Source organism: Serinus canaria, chromosome 7 (assembly GCF_022539315.1).
Source record: "Serinus canaria isolate serCan28SL12 chromosome 7, serCan2020, whole genome shotgun sequence".
Lineage (NCBI taxonomy): Eukaryota > Metazoa > Chordata > Aves > Passeriformes > Fringillidae > Serinus > Serinus canaria.
Window position 1 is genome coordinate 16,098,127 of NC_066321.1, and position 27,221 is coordinate 16,125,347.

At 37.8% G+C, this 27,221-nt stretch overlaps 1 protein-coding gene across 3 annotated transcripts in view; it reads right to left on the reverse strand.

The window, feature by feature from the left end:
• RBMS1 (RNA binding motif single stranded interacting protein 1) overlaps nt 1–27,221 on the reverse strand; it is a 142,493-nt gene that overhangs the window by 24,126 nt on the left and 91,146 nt on the right. For all 3 annotated transcript variants that reach the window (XM_030241663.2, XM_030241664.2, XM_009087926.4), the window contains exons 3-5: nt 15,710–15,768; nt 12,825–12,916; nt 1,585–1,742 (exon numbers count right to left, since the gene is read on the reverse strand). In XM_030241663.2, the coding sequence (XP_030097523.1) occupies nt 1,585–1,742; nt 12,825–12,916; nt 15,710–15,768 (309 nt within the window). The remainder of the gene's footprint in view (nt 1–1,584; nt 1,743–12,824; nt 12,917–15,709; nt 15,769–27,221) is intronic.

The following is a 27,221-nucleotide window of genomic DNA, read 5'->3' on the forward strand; positions in this document are numbered from 1 at the left end:
TAGGGAAACTATTGAGAAAGTACTTTAAAGATATTCTATTTTAATTTCTTCAATACAAGTTAGGTTTTGGCTACACAAAAGTCTTTTTGATTTTTGCATATGATTCCAGAACACTTCCAGCTACATTAGAAAAAATACATCCCACCATATTTCCTACCTTACCCCTGATTCAAGGTAGAGGTGGCAAACAAGTCTAGGGAGAAGAGACTGAATAGGAGCAAAATGCCAACTGAATTTTATGGTGCCCCTTCACAGTACCAAAAAGTGAAAGTTCCATATAAACCACACATATATTAATGAAATTAAAACGCCCAGTTAATTTTACCCCTCTTGCTGATGTTTTTATAGGGGACAGGAAGAAATTTTAGCAAAGCCCAAACTTGCTGGTTTTCCCCTCTTAAATAATGAATATTTTTCTTTTGTTCCTTTGTTATACCTTCTTAAAACTTGATAGCTTGACAAGCATATGAAGTTGGCGTTCAGGAGGCCAGTGGGGGGAGAGATTTAAAAAAAAGAAAAATAAAATTCACAGTGCCATTAAATATCCCCCAGCCAACTCACAGGAAAACCAATCCCTAAAAATATTGGCCACATCAGGAGATAAATGTGTTCAGTTCTTTTCTGTGCATTAATTTTAGATTCTGATATTTGTTCAAATACAGTGCTATTGTAATATTGGCTGAACATCTGAATTACTGAAATTTGATTTTGCAGAGATTTTATAACATATTTTGAGAATGCCAATTCTTTGCTTGAAGCATGCTTTTATTTTTGATAATAGAAACCTTCAATTTAAAGCCTCTAAATGTTGATTGTTATACTAGGTTTAAAGCAGGACTCACATAAATAAAAACAGAAAAGACTTTGATGAAGAGATCCCAGAAAAAATAACTACATTAACTAGAGAAAAAGTAGATTCATACGGACAGAATATTTAGAAGGTATTTACTAATTTATGGAAAATATTTTTTTCTTGTTGATTTGGGTGAGATATTTGACTTAGCACACAAATATTTTAAGATGAGATTTACTGTAAGTGAATAAAAATATTTTCTTTCCCATCTGACATCATGTTAATGAGCCTGAAAATTCAAAGAGCTGATGTTCAAAGGGCAATTATGAGTTCATTTTCTCCAAGGAACTAATGAAGAAAAACAAACAAACAAAAAGGCGTGGGGGTGGGGAAGAAGGTTCTTCCTTCTGGTCTGCTGCCTGGGATTCAAACTTCACAAGCCAGGAAAGTCACAGGAGAGGTCCCTGTGAAGCATCACGTAACCCTTGCTCACTGGCTCAGGGATAGAGGAGAAAGGAGAAGTACAGAAAAGGGAAGGAAGTGGTTTAGAGTGAATTCTTACTCTAGATAATTGTCCAGTAAGAGCAATAAACTTAGATTTAGCCATCTAAGCAAGATGAAACAGCTCTACCAAAGAAAGATTTAACACCCTGCTGGATTAATCCATTTCAATCTTCCTTCTCTTTACAAACTTTATCATTTTCAGTAATTTCTGCCTTTTCCACCTATTCTTGCATTTTAAATCAAAACAAAGGAAGAAGGCTGCCAGCACGGCCAACAGCCCCAGGTACCTTGCAAAGCCAACACCACGGCTGGTGCCACTGGAGTCCCGCAGTATCCTGGTGGAGATCACCTGCCCAAAGGGCTTCAGCATGTTCTCCAGCTCCTGCTCATCCATTGAAAGAGGCAGGTTGGAAATGTACAAGTTAGTTGGGTCTTGTTCTTGTTGCTGAAAGAGAATTAAAACCAATTGTTATTGTCCTTGCCACTGTCATTTTGAATTTAAAACAAACAAGTACATATGACTTCTGGTGCAGATTTTTACTTCTCAGGCCCTTTGCAAAGTCTGCTCTTTCCTAGTATTAGTGACCTCCATCTTCTGCCACTGCCTGCAGCATTCCTGAGAAAGTTCCCTTTCTCCTATTACTGCTGACACCGACATTTTTCAGGAGAGATAAAGGTGAATAATTGACCAGTTTATAGTCCATGTTAAAACTCCATGTTTCAAATTTTTCTCAGAGGAAAAAAAAAGTAAACATGAGATAAAGGAAAGAAATTAGCAGACAAGAAATGCAAGAGTGGCGGAAAGCACTAAGAAAGCCACATGTAAATTAAGAAGAGAAAAGACTGGGATGAAAATCAGAAAATAATAAGACAAAAAAATGAGAAAATGGATTTAAGAGTATGTACATTGCCATAATAATAGCAAAAGAAGAAAGTGGGACACTATTGTTACCTTCCACACATGAGCATTTTTGACTTTTCACCAAAATTCTATGTTATTCGGACAAAAGTCTTCCAAAAACTTTCCCTAGAAACAGACCAAATGAGAGAGGAGGGCAGCCAGGAGATGAGCAATTAGGGAGGAGACAAATGTAGCCACATCTTTGCCATTCCCCCGATCTTAGGCTATCACTACTTTCTGTTATCTATGTATGTGCCATGAAATGACAGCTCAAAGAAACCTTTTTGGTGAAATTGATGATTTTTATAACTTGCCAACTTGGATATCACTTCTCAGTTTGGGTTACTTTTTCCTAGGAGGTGGAAAAAAAAAAAAGAAAAACAGAAAAAAAGAAGTGTTTGGGCCTGGGGGGAGGTCACACCTTTTAGGCACAGAAAGGAATTATCCTATTCCAAAACCAGTGAAAATTAAAAATGAGGAAGGAAATTCTAGGCTGAAAAACCTTTACTTATTTGCATTTTTACCCCAAGCCTCACATTCAGTTCAAAAGAGTTAATATTTTGAAGTTTTCCAAAAACATTTTTAAAGAAATTGGAATAAAAGACTTATAGGAGAGAAATGTTCTTCCATTTCATCCTCCTGATGTGCACGCCTCTGCCACTGGTATGACTGTAATTCCTAGCCACACCAAAATCCCACACACCTTACAAAAGAACCTTTTCCACCTCCCAAGTGTTGCCCTCATTGGCCCTTTATAGTCCATTATAAATGGCATTTCATTACCCTGTATGATTTTTCTTTTGTTACCTAGCAGAGACATCCCCCTTCCAAGATAATACTGAATCTATACAGTACACAGACAAGTTTGGGGTTCAAATTATCTTATTATAGGATATCTGAATTATTTTTCATAGTAGAAAAATTAACAGAAGGAGAAGACAAGAAAATGGATTCACTGTGAGGCCATAGCTGACATTAATATTAATTGCTGGGCAGCATTACAGTAGTTACATCTTGACATTCAGCTCAAATTTCCTCAGGCAGGAATGTGAGATGAAGAACAGCTTTCACAGTGTTAGAACTGGTTTGTTACTTAGATAGAATTAGGCAATGCTGTTTTGCACCTTGAGATGTGTAGGCTTAACTTCCTTCTTTAATGAGTTATATCAGCAAAAGCTTTAAAGGAGGTTTCCAGCATTGGCATTACAAAATTGCACTTGTAGCCATAGCAAGATTTTCTGAAATTTCAAATAGTATTTAAAAGGAAAAGTTTTGAATGTTTTACCTTTTATTACAGGCTGCAGAATATATTGCAGGCAAATATCCTAAAACTACCCTAAATAATCTATAACAGTGTATCAGCAGGAAAGTGAGACTCTTTGCATATTTTTATTTAATTTCCTAATGTTTTTATTCTAGACTAACAGAAAGTATAAAAGTATTCTCATAAAAAATTCTAACATTTGAAAATATTAAAAAGGCCCCATTTTGTTCACAGTAGTAACAGTATAATTTACAGGCAAAAAACAAACAAAAAAACCAAACCAACCAACCAACCAAAAGATTACATTCAGAATCACCCACCAGAGAAATAAATTCAGTCAAGAGCAGCAACTCAGAGAACCTGTTCAGGTAAGTGGGTAGAGCACACTCCCCTTCTCCCAGGCTCCTGCTGCAGCCCAGGGTTTACAAACTCCCACACTGTCCTGGCACTGTATTCAGGATGGGACCATGAACTTCTCCTGCCAGAAGGGGCACAAGGACCTGCTGCCATTCACTGCCATTAGATGCTTGTACACCCACCAGAGAAAACTTCCTGCCACTACTGCCAGGGAAGGCAATGCTGCACTTTGGAAGAATGTCACCACTAACCCACATTACAAAGCTCTTGGGAAAAAACAGAAAAAAGAAGTGCATCTGAGGAAATTGTTCTAAGGAAATTGTTTTCTCTGAACAGAAAGCATTTTATGATGGAAAAATTTTACTTGTGGCCCATGAAACAATCTGTATTTTGCATTATTAATTATTGGGGTTTGGTCAGGCACATCCTGAATGGCTGACTGGAAACAACTTCTGTTTCCTGACCCTATCTCCACATCAGTCTAGCTCAGCCTGAATACTCCCAGGGATTCAGTTACTTCTGATTTGATTCTTTGATGGAACACCCAGACCACAGCAGACAAAGGGGAGTTTGAAGACACTTCTACACAGGTCCATAGCTAGAACTGGTAAAGAAGGAAGGCACAAGAGGGAAACAAAAAGCAAAGAAGCTGCCAACAGATGAAGATGTCTCACTGAAACCCTAGAAGACAACTTGAAATTTCTTCCATCTGTAATTCTTCCAGCAAAATAGTTGAAATGCCAGCAAACACATTCCACAGTGCACTGAGGTGGTATCTGCACAGCAGGTGCAAACCCATGGCCACCCTGAGGAACAGCAGCAGTTCAGCTAGAAGGATAAATCACAGAACCACAGAATATCTCAAGTTGGAAGGGACCCATAAAGATCACCAAGTCCAACTAGGTCAGGACAGATTAATTTAATCCACTTCACTTTACAAGAAAAGAAAGAGACTGCCACTGGTTCACAAAAGGGCTCATTTACAACACTCATCTGCAACCCCTACTACTATTGGCATAGATGCAAAGCAAGACTGAACTTTTTCTAGAGTGTATTTGGAATTTTATACAGTTTGACAGTGGAAGATTTATACCAATTAATGTGCAAAACACCTCCTCTCTTCCTTTGAATAACTTATTTTACCATGCACGTTCTGCCACGTCCAGAGGGCTATTAAACCTTGAAGCAGATATCTGGGTACACTGTGGGAGACTGTAAGCAGCAAGTTAGCTCCTTCCCCTTGGAACACGCTGGATTTCCAAGCTGACTTCCAAATAGCAGCCACAACTAGGATTCTTCTTCCATCTCTGTGCTATCTTACACAGAGGGCACTGCACAAACATGTTTGCTTTTATACAAGGTTTTGTCATGGAAAATGGGTACAGGTTAACAATTAAAACTCAGAAAGTTAGGAGAAAGACAAACTATTTTAAGTCATCCCTCTCTCTCTCCCTCCGGCAAGCAGGAGTTTAATACTTTAAGTTCTGTGAATTTTTTCCTTACCAAAACCTGCCTCACCATTGCTTAATTCACAGTGCTATTACTATTCTGTCTCAGAAGAGAAAAATAATTCTTTTGACACATGAGTTTTTAATTCCTCTTCTGGAATTAAGAAAAAAAAAAAGTGAAACCAGCAAAAATACCTTTCAACATAACCCAGCTCAGACCTTGCCTATACACTGTAATAATTCTTAGGATTTAAAGGTAGGTGTTCCTCTGCTTAAAATCCATGAAATTCCAGAAGCTACTTTCCCCTTATATACCTTAAATCTTTTGAAATTATTTGCATTATTTTATGGGAATGATCAAGAAGATTTACTAAAGTCAGTGGAAATTTCCCTAATTTTGGGCAGCAAGCCTCCATTAACATATAATCTACTGAATATAATATTTCTTTGAATTCCATACAATTTAGGAAACCTGCATAATTTGAGTGTCTTCGTATCTCATGCAGGGCTCTCCTCAGTTAACAGAACCTTCAGCAGATCCTGAAAGATGCTGAAATTGCTCAGCATTTTCAGATTATGAGCAATGTCAGGGAATTTGTGGGCTACTGCAAGTATCCATATTACTGAGAAAACTGGCAAGTCTTGTTTCTAGCAATGCAAGTCATCAAGTTTCTGTCAGTCTTTTCTCTCCAAACACCTTCAGCCGTGTCTCCTGAAGCTCTTTATATAACAATATAAAGATGGAGAGCAGAGCTCTGGCAGAGTAACACACTGCTTTTTCCCAAAGATCAAAAGATACAGCATTTCTTACAAAAATGACAGGAATGATCAACTGTTAATATTTATTTCTGTAGAAAGAGGTGATCAGGATTCCTACATAATGTGAAGTGCTCTACCATCATCTGAAAGAAATTAACAAAAGCCTCCCTGTGCGTGTGGAATTGTTCCTAAATTGCAAGCAAGAAACTTGGCAAAAGGCAAGGACATCTGTTTTCTGTTGCTCTGTGTAAGGTCAGAGTGAACAGATAGCCATTCAGAAACATGTGACTAGGCACTGCTCACAGCAAGGAAGATCCTCTGCCTGATAGGGAAGGGATTAAATGCTTGTCTTCCTTCATATAGATACTACTTCAAAATTTACAATTGGCCAGTGTCTCACTGAAATATGTCTGTTTTAGCCGCAGCTTTAATACTGTCTGACCACAGACTGTTAACAACACAATTCAGGGAGAAATCACTACCATAATCTTCACTTCTTCTCCAGAACTGCATATGATTAATACACTAAACATTCAAATTTATTTTTCCAGGCACATCCGTATTAAGAAGAATTTAACTACAATAAGCTTTGTGATCAATCTATCACTTCATGAATACATTCCTTTTTTATTTCTCAGTGATTTTGCTTTCCCTTTGCTAAAAGGGCAGGAAGGTGCTCCCTTGGGAGCCCTGAATGAGCCCATCACAGCTCAAAACAAGGCACCAGACCCTTGTCAGAACAAGTCACAGCAGACTCAGGAACTGAGATAAGACTTCTGTGAGTTGAAGCTCTTTACTCAAGGTGCGTGTTTGTTAACTGTCTGTTTAGTGCACTTGCAATCCCTGAAGTCATAGTCATGTGGCTCCCAGATAAGCAAAATCTGACTTACCTTCAATTTATTTTATAATGACTTTTAAGAACTTTTACAATTATAAGGAGAAAAATTTATTATATCTATTTAAAATCTGTTACAGTAAGACTTAATACAATACCTACAAAAAGTAGTACAAATTAGATAAAAAGAAAACTTTCAAGACAGTTGCTAAAAACTGCTGTAGAAATCTGCTTGAGTTAGCTCCAGTTTGCCTGTCATCTGTTCTTTGGCATTTAGAAGCCCAGATGCAGAATAAAAAATTGCAACATACCTACATTCTCCAGTTAGATTAAGTGCACTAGCTACCATGGTAACCTAAACTATTTTTCTTACTTTTCTCTGTAGGAATGAAAACTGATTTAATTCTCCAGAAGGTTGTCACAGTGAAGACAAGTACTATAAGCAATACTTTACTGAACCTCAAAAAAGTTAGCTGTTTCTCATTTTTGTTCATTTAAAACCATGCTCTTCATCAGCAACATAAAGGAAGAGCTGCCTTCAGTACATTATGCTTATTAGCTGTGGAAAAGCCTTGATTTCTCTTACGGAGATGAGGACAAGCAGCTAAGCAGCTTTTCCCTCCCAAAGTTCACACTCTATATGATGTGACAATTCATCTTTTCCAAATACACTTGGGAAAAAAGTCACCTAGAGTAAGTTTAAGGAATGAGAGCTTAGGAAAGAAAGATAAAGCTACTTGCAAATGGAGAGTACATCACAATTCTGCCTTAGTAATCATGAGTGAAAAATATTAAGACTGCAAATTCAGGCCATCCCTGTATTCTAGAGGACCAACATGAATTCAGACAATGGGCTCTTCACCATAAGCTAAAACCCACCCCCATGTAACAAGTTTCAGAATCTGATCTGATGCTTTGAGGGCCTGTAGACCACTCCAGAAAACAGAAATCGTGTCTTAAGAACAGTGGAAGTCAGTATGTGATGAGAGAACATCCTTTACATTGTCAGCACATCGTTATTCTGACACAATTCAAATAAAAAACAATTGTTAAGATGGCTCAATTTTTTTGCACAAGCTTAAAATATTTGAAAGTATTTAGTGATAAGTCAATGTGAGAGCTAATACAAATAATCAGGACCACACTTCATTGTGTCAGCAGAAGTGAAGACTTTGAAGGAGGAGGAAATTGTAACATTATGAATCTGAAGTCCTAAGTCCTAAAAATGTGCAACTCTGGGGAAATCTTCAAATGGATAAACAGTGAGTCTTCCCTCAAAAATGCACATTAGTACATAGAACAGCATTCCTTGGCTCAAATTAACAAGTCTCACTGACCACAGAAATCTTCCATGTCCGTGGACTACTTTCATGGCTTCTATTGTAAGTAGTATATGTTTTCTAAAGGTAACTTTATCCTGCCATAGGGGAAAAACCCAGGAAAACACAAACGGGAAAATAATGAATATCAACCATTTAAGTCATAAATTATCCTGACTATCTTATAGTGAAGGTGTACATATAGAACTACAAATCTCACGAGGAGAGAGAGAATTGAAGAAGAAGACAAGGTCTTCAACAACAAAATGTAGGGAATCAGGGTCATTGAGTCCATCACAACTGTGTTGGACTTGGATGGCCTAAACAATTTTAAAGACTACACTACTTTTAAACACATGGTTGAAGTTCTATTGTGAGAATGTCCATTAATACTTCTTGTGATGCCTAAAGTACATGGCAAGCTCTTTGCAAAAAGTAGTAATTCCTTATGTAGATATAAGCCTTTCCCTATTATCTCAGAAATCTGTCAACCCGCCAGGAGATGGACAATCTGGTTGTACAAATGCCTCAGCCATGCCAGGAAGGAGTTAACACTCAATGAAGTCCAAGCTGGCAGAGCCACACTGCTGTTCTAGCTGGCTTGTCCAGCTCTACATTGCTGTCAGTATAGTTTAGATATTCTCTTGCTGACTTTATCTGGGCTGCAAACACAATGATTCTCTTTCTGTCTTAAGTTTGTTAGACTAAAAGATGATCAGAACTGAGGGTTTTACTAACCATTCTTACTTAGTAGCTCTTTTTTACCTTTTATGTTTATACATTAGTTTACATTTGCAAAGTAAGAATTTGTCAACCTTCCATTTGAAACAGTTGCTTCAGTAGCTACAGCTGGACTCAGTTAACACCATTTGATGAGACAGAACTTGGTCTGAGCCGTGACTCGGTTGCTTTATGTTAACCTCAAAGCCAAAAGCCTATGAGAATTTAGGTGTCTGATATCTCCATAGCATTTACACCCCACCATTTCTAAAGCATCCTTACACAGTCTCAGTACTTTAAATCTTCATTCAAAATACCAATATATAGTTGGTTTTCTGTGTGCATCTATTTTCCTATACACAAAGTCCCTTTCTGCTTGCTCTGAATAATGTAGAAACTTAGAGTTATTTCACTTTTACTTGTGGGGTGGTGGGAAGAGAAGAGGGTTCTCAGAAGAATCACTCTGACAGCAACCACAACTTTTCTACCAAACAAAATTGTCAGAGCTTTTCAATACTACTACTAATCTTACCTAAGACTGCATAGCTCTACAGAATCACAGCTTTTGAACTTAGGATTCTTGGTTTATAATCACTGCTCTAGAAGCAAGAACATAAACTAAGAAAAGAAACTTTGATAAACTAAAAGGAATCAGAATAAAAATTGGACACCCAGGAGTTACTAACTAGTTTAGAAATAACACTACTCTTGCAAGACATGTATTTGATCTGTTGAGTAAGAGATAATCTGCTGGTTTGTACTGGTGGATCCTGAAACAATCTGGCTACCAGGAGAGCTCACATCAACTGATCCCCACCCACAGCCACTTACATATCCTGAAAAAGATGGACTTACCACTAGCAATACTCAAGTGGAAGAGAGCAGAGGAGCTCTTAAGAGCTTGTTAAAGCCATTTTAAATTTCCATCCAAAAATATTCCCATCCCCTGGCTATGCAATTATCATCTTATGCAAGGTCTTAGCCACATTTTCTGGCGAAAAGGAAACATGGGAAACATTTGTTTCAGCAGTGACCAGAAGACACTGGTAACCAGCAGAAAGCAAAACCCTTCCCAGGCTGCTTTGTCTTAACCAAGAGTTCCCAATTCAGATCTCAGAAAAAGCAGAACAGCTGAAGACATGGTATTTCATGAGCAATGGACTGACACAGGGTTCTCTTATTGTGGCATCTCCTGAGTGGCAGCCACTTCTCCACCATCAGTGACCCCCAGAACAGATTTGGCAGGATTTGGCTTGAAGCCATATCTTGGGCCCTGGGCCTTCCCACTCTGCTGGGCAGTTGCAAAATATAGCAAGTGGGATTTTTTTTCAACTCAGATCAACTGGGAAGCAGACTGCCAAATAGAGCATGATTTTACCCCATTGATAGGAAAGTAATAATAATAATAATAATAATAATCACTAGTTAATATTTTTTAAAATAATATAACTGCAATTTGAAGTTACCTCTACAAAATAGAAAAAATTTTAATATCTAATAATCAGAATCCCTTTCACTAAAGCAGGATTTGCAGATGACCTTGCTGATGTGAGTAGTTTTTATCTCACTGGCCTAGAGCTACAGCAGGACACTGCAAAAAGGACTGTATGGCAACCAGAGTCAGAACATGGCTCCAGCAAGAACATTTTCTTTCCTGTTCAGCTGCTGTGGGTCAGGGACCATGTCTGGGGGAGGGTGAGAGCACTGAGGAGCTCTGCTGCTCCTCACACCCTGGGCACAGAGTAATTACAACACCTCCCCATGGATAAATCACCCCCACAGGCATGGATTTCCTCTTTGAAACTGCAGCAGCTGTGGTGGTCAGTAAGGAAATCGATTGCCCAGACAGGCAGGAAACTCCTCAAATCCTTCTCTGTGACACTCAGGCTTCAGCCTGAAGCAGTGTCACTGCAGGACCACCACCCATGGCACAGGTGGTCACACGCAAAAGGATAAAACACTAAACACACAAACACCAACTTTTATAGTGTCATGCATGGGAAGGGTGGGATTTGCTAATCTTGCCAAAGCAACTGTGACTCACCATTCCCAGTCTGGAGCATCTAAGTGGAGATAGGATTTTTCAGACAAAAGGAGAGCAGCATTGTCCAGGGGGGAAAAAAATCCAATGGCTCAAAACAGACAAAAATCAAAGCACTCAAACTCACAGTCACTAGTGACTGTTGTGGTACTGCTCATTGGACTGGTTTTGGGGTTGGTCTCTTTAATAATTCAAACACTCTCCCTGTGTTAAGAAGCAGAACAAGTTTCACTGGAATGCAAACCTCATAGTTATAGGTTTCCCACAGGTCATCAAGCTTGACACAGGGTCAGAAAAATACCCAAACCTTTGGGATATTTTGATGGACACTATTTCATTAATGCTAACAAAAAGAAATATTACTGATCTTGCAACTGTCAGAGGAAATGAGTCAGAAATACAGGCGATAAAAGAGATTAAGAAACTATTCATTAGGTTACTATAGTTAATTATTAGAGCTTCTCCATCTACTCAACAAAACAATTAAATCAGTCATCAAAGTTCATTAAGAAAATGAATTTACACTACTTCAAAATCTCTTTTTGCCCCTCCTACCTAGATATCATATTCATAAGATGGCAGACAGAACGTTGAAAAATCTGGGGTATATTTTAAAGTGATCACCTAAAACCTAAAGATTTAGTAAATGGCCTTTATTAAGCACACATAAAACCTTGTAAAAGGGAAAAAACCCAAGTGTTTTCCAGTAAGCATGTATGTTTGTGTCATGGCTGTAATGAAACACACATTAAGTATGAAACATATGGTTTCCATTTTGTTGCCCTGGAATCCATCCAAAGACATTTATGTTGTTAGCTTAACTGTTCTCTTTAGCTGAGAAGCTGTGGAAAATATCTCATCTGAAAAAAATCTGTACCTAGTGGATAACTACAAAAGATTTGCTAGATTTTTAGAGGACTATTTTAATAAAAAAGCCTCTGAGATTACTAGATTTTAGGTTTTTTTAAATTAGTATATAATTTTCTAACTAAAACCAAATTTGCTTTAAGAGGTACCAGAATTCTATCAACAGATTATACTGGTAAAATTTTGTTTAGTTAGCAAATTTGTAGAGGTGTTTATGGCTCTCTTTTGGAACCAGGCCATCTGACCCAACAAGAATGCATGATGGTATCATTACTAAAGTATCATCTCCCTAACTTCATAAAAGAGCACTGAAGATGCTCTGAAGATCACACCTGGCTAATGAACTGGTTCCAATTTTTAATGAACCTGGTGGCAAGGTTCATTAAAAATTAGAGAAAAAGAAGATAGCTCTCGTTCTATAACTTTTTAATAATTCCTGGGTTTGCCTCGATGGAAAAGTAGATCAGCCAAGAGCTGGCTAAGAATTTCAAACTATTGTTCATGAATTCTCAGATTCAAATTTTATTTATATTAGCAGAAAATATACCAGAAGGGCTGAAAAAAAAGTTTGAAGGTTATACTTTGCCATGGTATACTTAAAAATTAATCCCTAAATCTTAAGACTTCTAACCTCAGTAACAGACTATCTATTAAACCTTTCATACCTTTGTGTTGTAAACAATTCATTAAGCCTGCTGTAGTTTTTACAAACTATTGCTAAACTTATGTTTGATGAAGCCAATGGAAAAGACCATTATGAATAAGCTGATAAATGCAATGAGATCAGTTAGGAGACTTTACAATTTCAACTTTCTTTATTTAACTAGTTGAGATTATTTGGGATATGGCAGACAAAAGTCTCCATTTTATTACCTTAAAAATCACATGGCTTGAGGATTGTGCTCTCTGTAAAGGGCTCTGCAACTGGAAACTCCACACTGCCCTTGCTGTGCCACTGTACAAGCTTGTTCATCTCCACAACCCATTGCAAGAATTAGTTGGTTATTTTAACTCACCTTTGCCATCTGTGCTTGGACTCCACTGGCCTTTAAAGCAGAAACTGCCTTCTGAGCAGCTGCTGGGCTGTCAAAGTCAACAAAACCATAACCTGAAAGAGAAAACATCATGTTGTTAACAAGACAGCAAACAGCTTACAAACAAACACTTCACAGCCAACAGTCGTGCTGCTGGCATGGTTATTTAATACAATTTTCTTGTTGTTGAAGAGGGACAATTTGAACTCCAGGTCAAAAACCTAGCAAAATTCTTGAACCTTGAACTGGTGGGGATCTGCCCTAGTGGAACAAATCCATTTCCATGTCCACTCATTATGAGAATTTTGGCCAAACTGCTAACAATCAATGCAGTGCTTTGCTTCCTATTATCTGGTATGTAACTTCTAACAGCAGATTATTTCAGAGATCACCAAATAGAGCATCATCTGTTAATTTTTCTGAAGTAAATTCTTATTGCAGTTTGAATAAATGACAAGTAAGCCTGTAAGTTACTTTTTGTCTATTCAAATATTTTAAGGAGAGGAATTTAGTTTAAAAGACACACATGTACCCAATTTTCGGTAAATTACTTATCTCACTGTATATACATGAAAGACAGTTAAATTTAAAAGTGAGTGAAAACCCATCTTCAGTGAAACCAAATGGTTTTTCCTATTACTGAAAGAATGTGAAAAACTGTTCTGAAAGCATTTTCTATGCCACATAATGCAATCTTTAAATATTAAAATAAGCTCAACATCAATTTAAACAAATTCCATATATTTGCAATAACCTCTTTTCTTATTCTGAACAAGAACACGTAACTAAGGGATTCCAGGATGCCCAAATTGCAATATACCTTGGCCTTAACAGACACTGACCTTACAGGCTGGGATTTTTAATCCAGCCTGGGAATTGGAGGCTCAAGGCTCACCAAGATGAAGTCAGAGTTTGGAAGCTACTTCCACTAGATGTTATTGCAAACCTCGTTATGCATTTTTCAATCCCCCTCTTTTCCACCAGTGAGCTGCCCAAGTATTAATAAAATCCCTTTCCAGAGTTAAAGTTGGGTAAAAGAAAACAAAAAAACCAACAACGAAGTAACCTCTGGAGGAGTAGAAAATGGAAATATTTCTTCAAAATATAATACAATCCTCTTACAATATAGCTATACTGAGGAAAGGTTGCCTAATGTTAGAACAGGACAAGATGTAAAGCTCTTAACTTGGGAAAAACAACTCAAGCATCCTTGTACATTACTGCAAGCTTATTTATGCTGCCAAGAAGCTGAAGAAAGCAGCATATTGTTTTGTGTAACACGTGGTGGTGTGGATTGTTAAATCCTGACATGAAACATGTAAGTGAATTAGTTCATATCAAGTTTTTTGCTGCCAAGGCAAGACTAACTTCCCATACCCAAACTAGCTCTCCAGCCCCATGGCAGCCTGGGTTATCACCAACACACCGCAGGGTGTAATACAAAGTTACATACTGACACCAAGCATGCCACCAAAGCTGGCTTTGCCACCTTCCAGATGATAGGGAAACTCAAGTGCTTGTTGTTCCAGTTAGTTGAAACCCCATGGTGTGTTTTTTGGCAAAAGCCAGAGATGCTGTCAATCTTTTGGTTAAATTCCAGTTAGATATCTCCATTCTGCCTACTTCTGTTCCCACTGCAATTTCAGTGACACGCAGTGAGCTTCCCTGGAGCCTTACCTTGCCGTGTACTGTCACAACAGGCTGTTAGCTACCGCTTTTCATCAGTGAGATTTAAGTTCTCTATTGAAAAAGTCATCTTAAATCTCTTAAAGAATTAATGTGAGAAGTTCTGTATCTCTGAAAGGACTACTGAACACTTCAGACTGACAGAATGGACAGACTAAATGCATAAGTGCAATCATATGCATTAACTAATTAAAATAATTGCAAAGGGCGCCTCATCTTTCCCAGTCACAATGACATCTGCATACAAGCTAGGAAAAAATTTTCTAGAAATTTCAGTTTCTGAACTGTCAGTGCCTCTTCAATTTGCTCAAGATGGGGAGTTGTGAAACTATGTCCCTGCACTGGTTCCAAGTTCTGCACAAAAGCTTTGTCTTAATTAATGACAAACTCTCCTCCCTCTGCCTATCAGCTTTCTGCTCATTCATGGGCATTATGCATATTAACACTGTTCAATCAGCTGACTTAATATTTCACTTTGCTCAGAAATTATCCTCTTAATTGTAAAAAATTAAAGTCTGAAATCTGGTATTTCAGTGTCTGCTACCACACCTTCTTCCACCACAAACATGCTGGGATCTGAATCACTGCAATTGCAGTGAGCGATGAAAACCCATGAACTGATACATTCAGCTTATCTAGAGTTCTAATTTTTTTCCCAGCTGCAATTACTTCATTGAAAATGAACCCTCTCTTTGCTCCCAATACATTCAATAGAACATAACAAAACACAATTAGAGTACTGGAACATGTAATTAAGTGCTGCTTCAAGCTACACTAATCAATGGAGCTTATTTCCACAATGTATAATTTTTTAAGATGCTTAGTATAGTTGAATGGTCATCTGCAAGATTCCCTAGTTTCTCCAGGCAAAAGGGGAAAAGCTGCTTTTAACTCCATTTTTGTTTTTAAAATAGAGGCGAGCTGCCAGCCAGCACTGTGCATGTCAGCTTCGCTCTGGTTTGGCTGTGCCACCAACACCCGCTGTCTGCCAGCTCCACTGGAGGCAAATGCATTGAATACACCAACCACCAGCAAGAATAAAACTCATTTAGGAGCAAGAATGGGAAAAAAAATCCCAAACCTAACCAACAAAGATGAAACGAATTTGAAATACAACATTAATGCACTTTATAGAATCAGTTACTTTCAGAGGAACACAGTATAAAGGAAAACAAACATACCTTTGCATTTGTTTGTAGTCTTGTCCAAAATAGCCTTCGTGGATACAATTTTCCCATACCTAAAATGTATCATACATGTGTAAGGAAATTAGAAAAAAACATCCTATTATAACAAACACACAAACCACTTTATTTTATATCCCAGTACCTTTTACTCTATGCAAAATGAAGCAATTTATATAGACTACAATTATGGAATGCTAACTCATACGTAGATGGGGAAGTGACAAAAAACATCAACAATTTCAAGCACGATCTTGTTCTATGTTCTCAGTGGCACCACAGAATAAGCCAGAAAAGAGTGCTTTCGAGAAAAGAATTCCATGCAGTTAAAATCTTGGTATTTATAAGACACCATGTTATAGATATAAACTGGGACTCTCTCAGTATATAGACCAGTTAGAGCAGGCCAGTTGCCTTGTAGGTAGCAGCCAGTGGTAGGTTTGCTGGCTAACACAGTATGGAAAGAGGAAAAGAAAATAGATAAAAACCCAGCAAAACTCCAACTAAAAAACACAAAAATATTACATCTGATTTAGTATTATTCTGTTCTGGAATGTGACAAGTGGAAGACTAAAGAAAGCTGATCAAATGAGTTGTCAAAAAAAAATCTGTACATTTCTGTAAATATAAGCAATTTCAACTAAAACAAAAACATCTCTCAGGAAAGTTTCAATTTTCTTTTTCTTATTGCCAGTTTCTCAGCTTCTCAACACATGGTAAGCCCAGTCTGCTATGCAGCCCGAAGGTGAGCACACAGAGATCTCAGCAACTAAGCTTGGGAAACAGATGGACAGCAATCCCAGCTATAAGAACAATTACTGTTTCTGAAGCACTCTGCAAAGTTTATCAGAATTAGGCGTCTTGATCATTTTTAGAGTAGAATTTGTTCTGCTTGCAATTTCCCTTGGAATAAAAATCCCACTTTCAATTTAAAAACAGCAATTCTCTTGGCCTGCATATGGAGCACAGGTTTACCAAGCTCCTTCCCACATCCTCCTGTTTGCTTGTAAACGACACTTGCTAGGGTGCCCTGAGCACAGGAGAGAAAAATGATGCAAAAGGAGTTTGCTTTCACTTGGGAATACAATATAACCTATTACCCTAGCAGGTATATCTATGCACTGTGTGCTAAGAGGCTCTTTTTCATTGTACAGGAACCCAGAATTCTGAGAAGTGTTACCAGCATACAAAAGGGGAATTAGGGGAAAAATGAACTTCCGTCATCTTACCTGCTAAACAGAACTTCAACGAAGTGAGTATAATTTTGAAACACACTATGTCAAAAGAAAACTAACTCCATTTCTGCAGTAGCTGTATTAGTCTAAAAAATTCTTCAAACTATATTAGAAGCCTAATAAATTAAGCTTCATTTGTTAAGAGTATTTAATTAACTGTTCACTTGCAAAGTGATAGTTATTCAAATGCAAAGCCTATTTATAAAGCACTTTCCCCACAAAGAGCATTTAAATACACCTTTCAGTATAGCTATCACTCTTTGTGACCAGTTTCAAGACCCTGCTGTTTATGCAATAGTTTCTGGACAGCTTCAAATAATTGCAAGGGAGTAAACCCGGGACACAAGCCATGAGGTGGGTGTTTTCTTCTTTTATCTGAAATTGTGAGCATCTACACTGACACAAAACAGTGTATCAATAGTGTACAAAATGATATATCCATCTATAGCCTAAACATACACATATCAATGAAAATCATTGCATACCTCAATGTACCATTTTAGAAGCTGTAATAAAGCAACAGAAATTGTGCATGATAGTTGGAGAAGGTACTTCCTTATTCGTACCACTTATTTTCCAAATATGTGATTCTATTCAGGAAGCTTTATAGCACCTAAGTCAAAACTTCTCATGTTTTCTCCACTATTTTTCTGAGTGCAGAGTAAAAGCACATGCTATAAATGAGAGAGGCAAACTGCTCAAGGCACTTGCACCCAGCATGACATTCGACAGCCAGCATTCTCCATATCCTATCAGGCTACCTAAAGCTTCTTAAAGTGAAGAGCTACATAGCCTTTTGTGGGGAAAAAAAATTCATGAAGGATGATCTTGTCTCTGCTACTGTGTCAGTTCTTGAAAGTGCAGAAGTGGTGGTGGTGAAGAACCCCAGCCCTGGGTATTTCTGTGAGAACAGTGACCTGCCCACCTGGCTGGGGGCTGCCTTGGACTGCTCCAGCCCAGGCTGCTGATGCTCAGCAGCCCACGAGCAGGTCTCTGCACAGCTGTTCTTTAGAGAAACTTTGTGGACTACCTTCCACTGCACAAAGATGGCTTAGTGATTTATTGCACCGTCCTAGATAGCATGGCTCCTGCAAAGAACCAGCCACCGTGGAAGGCTGCCAAGAAATTTCAGCAGTGTGAGTCTAGGAACAAACTGGGAGCCTGTATAACAATAGCAGCTATCGCCAGGATTTCTCCTACGATTTTCCCTCCCGTGTTTGAGCTGTTCTCCACTCATGCCATGAGGCACAGAAAAGCAGTTCACCCACCCTGAGCCTGGCCAGCAGGATGCACCCCCTCCTTGTTCCCAGCATGTGATCTGATACCAGGGGAATCACTCCTTGCAGTTTCTCAAGTGCTTCCTTCAAATTATGACCATTGTGAGAACTTTTCTTCCCCCTGAATTCTATGGTCATTATACTCTGTTTTTAACATAAGCTCTTGTCTTCAACTGCTCCTTTATTGGGTGCAACTGCAATCAAGACCCAGCAGAAATCAATGAGCTATAAAACACACCAGTCATGACATAAACTGGTATGTATTGCCTGCTCACAGAAAGGATTATTGCAAGCAAGAGAAAATTTGAATTCCAAAGATGTCTATGATGATGTCTTAGGTCTTGCCTGAAGATCCTAACTCTTCTCAAAGCCTATATACATCTAGATGCCTAAGGCACTTACTGAGGGTTCTCTCTTGCTCCACAGCCTTACTGCATGCTTGGTGAGACTTTGTAGCTACAGCAAAGCACTGTTCCACGTCTGGCAGAATCACTTCTACAGCAGTTGGTGTTTGCTCATTCCCTTTCAGCTGAAACAGTTTTTTAAAACACATTTTCTTTTAAATTAGGTACTAGTCTTTAGAAATAACTGCTAATCTGGCTGGTGACAAGCAACTACATATTTCTTATTAAGTGAGTTATTTTTCTCCCCAAAATACATCAAACTCATGTTCAACAGCAATAGAGAGTTCTTTTTTTTTTTTCTTTTGAGTGCTTTTAACACATTCTTCAGTCTAAATTATGTTTTGAAATGGAAAAATATTTTCAGCTTTGTGTCTCTTTTCTATACAGCACTTGTACCAATATCAACTCACACATTGAGAAAGAGAGGGCTTGGGTAAGAGGCAGGTAAATAATTGCCACGGTGCACTGGGTATGGGATTAACAGGGGTGTGCTCAGCAACTGCCTGTGACGCACTGTACGAGATACAGTTGTGGTACAGAACACCAACACAAATGTCTGGCTGGACAGCAGATAAAGAAGAAACATGTTCAAAGCCAAGCTAGGAAGAAATGCAGTCCAGATGCTTAACAGGATAATGCTTACTACTGCTAATTACATCCTCACAGTGCAGAAATGAAAAAATAACCCTCACCTGGCTCATGCTGCCCCAAAATCTACTGCCAGGCAATAAGAATGTCAAACACTGCACTGTACCTTTGTCTTACATGCTTTTGAAGTGGAAGGCTTGAAGAGAAGCACCATCACATAATTTTTTTTAATCATATTGTTCAGCAACAGGGTCAAAACCAGTGCAAACAATCGTCCTGACAGATTCATGGCAAATAGCTAGGGATATATTTGGCATTTGAAACAACTCTGAAGCCTAATTTTGGCAATCTCCACAGTGCTGAAGAAAAGAGTCTTTAGAAAATCAAGTACATGAATCAACCTGAACCACTATTTGTTTTTCTCCCTTTGTACATCTGGCAATATGATGAACATTTGTGGAAACGTGAGGGTGAAAAGATGCCATCATGAGCATGACAAAGAATGGGGAATGAAGTAGTTTGAAGCCTCTGCCCCAAGTGCTGTTCTGAGTGTTGAAAGAACTTATCTCTGTGTGCATTAGGGGAGGTACAGTAAGAACAGGCAGCAAGAGGCTTGATAAGGTTTGTCTGGAATGAATTGTTCAAATCTGTGAACACAACATAATGTAATTTACCTCATACCACCATGCTTACAGTGCTTCCCTTTGCAGTACTCTCAACCTGTCCTCCAGCTGTTGCTGTGAAGGATTTCTCTACCACAAGAAGTTGACTTGGACAAAAATATGCCAGAAGGATCTCTGCTACTACAGAAAGTCCTTGCCTTTAAATGCTGCTTAGGTCCTCCATCCTGAACTGTCTGGAACTTTGTGTTGAAAATGAACAGTGATCTCCCTTTACCTAAGTCCAGTCCAGCTATAAAAGCACGTTCCTAGAGATCCTGCTGTTACAGTTTGCATTACCGTAGTGCTGTCAAAACTCCTCTGATATACAGAAATGCTGCATATTTTCTGTGTTTGTTGTAGATTAATTTTTACATCTTAGAATCTTATCACTGCCTTCATGGAATGCTCTTATTTTCAAGACCCAGAATTGTGTGGTGAAACCAGACACAGATTTCATAACTTGTAAGTGGCTCCAAGTACATGAATTAACTTTAAGGTAGAATTGTGAAAGGAAAGAACCTGGCTGAAGACAAAATAGGGGCCAATATTCTCACCAGGTGTCTCAAAGACTGGAGAGAGCACAAGAGACAGGCAGATCTGGCAAGGAGCATCACATAGAAGGGCAGATCAATAAATCCTAAAATAAAATGCAGCTGCTGAATACACCCACATCAAAATAAATTGTAATTTTGACTAGGGTAAGTAACTAGATGAAAATGCACAAAGCAAACACTTCATAAGCTATTCCTATATATTAATTGTAACACTAAAAAGAAAAAGCAGGTGGGCCTGCTTCGTCTATAAATCAGCTTTAAATATAAAAGAGACAACTGCAAAAACAAAAAAAAAATCACTTATTCAAGATGGCCTTATTCACAACACAGCATGGTCAGTGGGTACCTTGCATGTACTCTAAATGCAGCAAATTCTTGTTTGAAATGAAATCATGCTGCCTTTCAGTATGACCTCAAATCAATGCACACAACAAACGTGGACCTCAGCAAATCAGTGATGCGCAAATTTTAAGATCCTCACTCCCCCAAACACAGAGGATTCTGTTTTGAACACTGTGACTCAAAACATGTATATGCAACTGATGGTCTTACTAGCCAAACCCACACCACCATCTACCCTGCTTGCAGAGTGGGTGGAAGCCACTACATTCACCTCAGTTGAGACCTGACAAGGAAAAACCCTAACAGCCCATGGGAAGGCCTAATCCCTGCTGGAGTTCCCAGCTCCTCTGTAACACCTGGTGCAGGAGGAGCAAAGAAAATTCCCTGGGCCTGAGAAAAAGAGCCAAGGGAGTTGTCAGCAGGAGCTGACTTGGTACAGCTCGCTCCTGTTCCTCACTGGTCTTCCCATCTTCAGGGCATTTCTAAGCCAAAAGCACAGCCAAGGGAACATGATCAGCCCCATCAATCTTTTCTCCTGGATCCAAAACTCAAGGATAAAAAGTTTTATCTGGCTCCCATAGCTCTGCCTCTCTGCTGCATTTTGGGAAAGTGTTGTACTGAACCTTAAGCTCTTGGTCCCTTTTAAGCTTAGACAAACACAGGGAGTTTTTGTGTCTCTATAAAATTTTCAATTTTTCAGTACGGGGAATTTTGGAAAATAGCTGTCAATACAACACTGCTAGTCTTTGTGATAGACAACTCTGATCCCACTCTTTAGTTATGGGAAAATGTTTCTTAAAAAAACTTGATAAAGAAATTTATTCAATCCAGCAGAAGACTGAGTTTTAAGAACAGAATCAAACCATATGGTTTCCATTTTTAAATTCTTCTTCACCACATCTATGCCGTCGTTCAGAAGGAAACATTGCTGAGAACATTTTGTCCGTATTTTGTTTTCTGTTGTTGGAAGACACACTGTTCTTTGAGAAACTCTTTGGAATACTCAGATGCTTCAAGGCCATCATGCACCTAAAGGTTTTCTACCAGAACATAATAAGCATCTGCCACCAAAAGCTGGACCAATCATTTTAAGTGCATAAAAAAATTACATAAAAAGTTGCAGTTATACTTTCTTATTTTTACTTTCCAAGTTAATGTGTATAGATATTCTAGCTTTATTCTAGTATGAGCTCTGTTTCAAAATTGTTAGATTTGGCTAATTTATTTGGTTTAATAAAGTCTACTTCCCTAGTTTCAGATATTCAACTACTGGGTTAACCAATGCCACCAGATGTGCCCTGTTTCACACATTAGACCATATTTTTCACTATATGCAAAACAGATCTTGAGTGCCTAAATTAAAGTGTTCTTTTGATGATATGGTGTTAAATGATCCTGTGGTTTTGACATAAAGCTAGTTCCTTCCTTTCTTAATAATTGTCCCTTTGACTCTCTATACTTCAGAAGAAAGACGGTATTTTCAAAATACTCAAATATCCAAATAGTTCTCATTCCCATTTATTATTACTTTATTTGGGAGATAATATGCCCCCAAATAAATTAGAATTTATTATTATAAAAGCCAACTACTGTTCTGTCTTTACAAAATTACAAAAATTGCATTTTGTCTAATAATGTAAAGACTACTTTTGAGATCTGGGTACTAAAAAAAAAAAAACACCGGAAAAAAAGATCTTTCAGCTAAAAAAGCCAAAACACCCATGGCTCCTAGGAACATTGCCTTTACTGACAAATCAATATTCTTATATACTGCTGTAAGCTCTTCATTAAGATCAGCAAAGCTTTCTTCACAAGATGTCTGTGTTTAACTCTTCTTTTTAATTGAATTTCTGTTTTTAATAAGAATCAGTGTATGTCATCATCATTACCAATGCAACTACCAACATCTCCACAGTGCAGACTGCTATTATGTTGGTACAAATAATCTGTTCTTCAGTCTCACTAGGTTACAGTTCCAGATTTCCCTGAGAAGTAATCAAAAGCAGCAAAACCAGATGCAAGCCCAGATATTTTCTCCTCTCCTACTGTCGTCTGTCCTCACAGGACTAGGTGCTTTGCACAATGGACATACACAATTTAGTCAAGTGTGAACAAATGCCTTGTAAGTTTCTTGGACAATATTAATTTCAATAGATAAAAATCAGTATTTTATGAATAGGTATTTGGCTTGTAGTGTACAGGTTCTACACAAATGTAAATGCTCCTTAAAACTAAAAATAATCTGGAATTCAAAATCTTAATGGACAGTGACACACAAAAAAATTTTGGAAATTATTATTTTTCAGCTACCCAATTTGTTTTTCCCAAGGGTAGTTATTTCCTCATTCACACAAAGATAAGCTGTGGGGACAGGGAAGATATGTTTTTAGAATCAGGAAATGTTTGCTTCCTTCTGCTCTTGCTTTGTAGAGATGTGAATAACCTCTATCCATTCCTTAGAAGCTGACTGAAATTCAACAGGAAAGAGTCCTGCTAGTATCCTACAGCTATTTTTATTACAACTTCCAAAGGTTTTGCGATTAATATGATCCTTATTGCACAACAAATTGATTATTTTAAAAGCAAGAACCACTGCACAACATCTTTAAGCAAGACCCACTGCACATTGTCCTGCGCAGCTGAGGAAGATTTTGCATTTTAACATCTCTGGGCATTTTAAACATTTCAGAAATATTACAGCTGACACTAAAGCAGCTTTCCCAATGTGGCTTTCTAGTGTCTTTATGAACAGACTTTCAGCAGCTGCTTGCAGAGGTGTGTTCTCTGTCAATCTTAAATCAACAAATATGTAGGGGCATGTTTATTTAGTTTTACTTTGTAAGGTTAAGAAAGTTGCAATATGGGAAAAACCAGTACTTTAAAAAAGTTATACTTCAGTACTATGATGACACAGTCATGGGGAGAAAAAAATTAAAAATGATCCGTTAAGTATGCACACACACACATGCACACCCACTCCCAGCAAAAAGCTTTTGGAGTTGGAGGGGAAGGCTCTCATATTATGCCCTGCCAGGCATCAAGAGGAATTCTGCTGATGCTACTCTGAGAAAAAACACAATCAATTTATAAAGAGATTTAAAAATGCAAGCATAAAAATCTTTACAATAGGGTCTTGGGGGCTCTTTTTTTTAATTTAAAAGAAAGAAAAAGGTAAATTCTGAAGGATGAACCTGCAACTTCTGTTCTAGGCTTTGGCAAGTTTCTCAGTATCTGCAGCCTCAGCCGCTCCACTGAGGATGTGAATTCAGATACTTGGCAGAGCTATGATTAATAATCACCCTCTCTTCAGGTAGAGATTTTGTCAAAGCCCTCCGTTTTGGCCTATCCTTGCTCAGCTGCAAGATGATTTTTACTACTTAACATATGGCACCTAATTTCCATTTAATCTTCCACAGGCTAACAAGAGAATGCTGCTCAATGTTATGGTAGGGAGAGACAACAGCTCCAGACACTGAAAAAGGAGAGGGCAATAGCAGCTAAAGTGGCAGAGTTGACCTCTTGCTCTGCACTGGAGATCAGCTTTCATATTTCACAGACTCCTAAAGATTCTCATCAACCTAAGGACTCTTATAAAAGCCAGAATACAAACATGCTGGTCCTAAATTTGTTGATTGCAAATTTTAACTGTAGACACAGGATGTCACATGCTGTGAAGAAAAATGGAATTTCAAGCAACAAATTGTGAAAAATGATCCTGTTCCGTGCTTCTTGCTGCCTCTGCCCCTGCAGTAACCCAACCTGACTTCTGACAAGCTGAGGTGATTTTGCATAATCTCTGAACCATCTGCTAGGCTATCTGTCAGTTCAGTAGCCTTGTTACTTTACAGTTTATAGGTTAAGCAGGATAAATAACCTATCAGAAACACAAACAGATTTGCCTCTTTGACACACTTTGAAGTGCAAGTATTGTCCCAGTAATCATAGCTTGCTTACTCCTAAATGGAAGAAAAAGAACATAAAAATCATTGTCATGCATTAAAATGAATGTCTATTCTTTCAGAAAAGGAAATTGTTTATCATAATCTTCACAGTTTATGAAATCAATAGCACAGCAAAACTAAAGTGATTTTTTCTAACTAATTTTTGCCTACATTTTTAGAAGATTTTTCTCTCTACCCATTTAAAAACACACATATGAAGTATTTTTAAATGTGTAAACTATGCAGAGTTATGATTTTCAAACATCTGCTTGCAGGGACACAATTGCTGGTTGACATTAAAAGTGCTGTTTCCTGCCAAAGATCTATTGAGTTTGTTAACCAATGAGAATGAAAGACCACTCTGGTTTTCCTTATAAATTATGTGGCATTGTTCCTTTGAGAAAAATTTTTAAATATGCAGTGATGTGTGCAAATCAGATAGAATGGTTTAGAAACTAATTTGCTACTATTCTGCTTCTAATATAGAATATTGTAATTTATGTGAAGTGCTCTTCCACTGAAAGCATTACAGAAAGTTTCACCATAAGACACGGAACTGAGGATCCTTTGCATGAAAATGGTTTGCAGTTATTCAGATAGTCAAACAATAAATCTCAGAATTATCATAAATTATCATAAATCAACTAACATGCATTAAGATGATTCAAACAAGAAGTTGGCAGTAAATGCTACAACATCAGAAAAATCAAGGAATCTGCTTCTCAGTGTCTGCCTCACCAAGCAGGCTGCACTTCCTAATCTCTGCTGTCCAGCATCCAGTTCAGCAGCTCTGGAGAACCCTGACTTTACCAAAAAAAAAAAAAAAAAAAAAAAAAAAAAAAAAAAAAAAAAAAAAGATTATTCAATTAAAAGATGCATGGAATTCAACTACTGACAAGGCTATTCCAGTATATGGGCAGAAGTTAGAGTTTCCTACTGTTACAAGATGGAAGAACAAAACCATGTTATTTTAAGAGAGCAAATGGTCTCACCCTGTTGTTTTCTTACCCTAGTGCTACAGAATGGACACAAGTTGTGTACTGAAAAAAAAATCTGCATTTTTCACTCAACTAAAAGCTTGAAACAATATTATTATTTGCAAATAAATTATTATAGTTTCTGTGACTCCCAGAAAGAATATAAAAGATCTGAGAGCACATGGCTTCAAATGAGCACAAAAGATGCAGCTTTTTTTTTTAATAATAATTCATTTGCAAGCATATCAAGAAAGTACCAAAAAGGTTCAAATTACAAAGCTGAAATGTTGTTTCTACAGTCTAGTGATTTTTTTATCCTTTCCTTTATACTGAGAAAGGAACACTACCCAGAACAATGATTTGGGAGGATGAGAAATTAACCCAGATGAATGCTAATATGTATTTATAAGCCGAGCTCATGGCAGGTCCACAGATGTGCATGTATTGATTTACCACTGCTTGCTGCTCTAATCTGAAAGTACAGCAGTACTTCCACACTCAACCATAAATCTTGGCAAATTTCAGCCTCGCTGATTTTGCAGAGCCTACACTAACAGCTTGAAAGAATAAAACTAAGAAGACATAACAGAGCAGTTCTTGTTATTCACAGCTCTTTCCTCTTCCCTCTATTAAACAGTAGAGATCAGCTTGGGAGCATAAATGAAGACATTTTATTTCTCTCTACCTGAAGACATTTTATTTTTCAATTCCTCCTCCTCCATCCAAGGAAGCCAAATTCAGTCATTGTCAGCACATGATGATGCATTGTCCATTATTTTGGCTATCCTAAGCATATTTCTTCTTCTTCTTGTGGGAGGGAATTAAGGAAAAGGCAAAGGGAAAATAAAATCATTTATCTATGCTTCTCAATACTTTTTTCTCCAGTTTTGTCAGAACAGTATAAATAAAAATGATTTTATCATTTAGCTACAGGCTTAGCTAGTGTGAGATTATCTCCTCTCTGGATAGATAGGCAGACGCCTATTAATACCACAAACCTACATACTTGCAGAAGATTACTCTTTAATTTATTCTTGCATACCAATTTTTGATGAAGGTTGCCAACCAAGTCTTATACACTCAGTTTAAACAGATGATGCCTCAAGGAAGCCACCAGTCTAGAAAACCATGGGACTGAGGACTGCCATAAAAGGGTACTTTCAACCACACCCCAATTCCCAAGCCCTGTCCATCTGACAACTCTGAACTACAAAAAACTGTTTCACGTTTTGTGAAAATTACATATGTAAAAAATACATACATCTATATGTACATGCGTACATAATGTTTTTTCTTGCATCAATATATTTTGTATGTTTTCCTTCTGGTTTTGTAACATTAAGACAACTGAATAGCCAACAGGATTTCCAAGACTTGGCCTACTGATTAAAGTACCTTATACATAAAGATAACTGTTTGTCCTTACCTCTAGCTTGCACTAATTTAACACCCCATCTCACAAAGTGTTGGCTGCCTCTCTTCTGTCTGGAAGGCCTGAGAGGAAAAGTCCCAATATGTTCAAATAACTT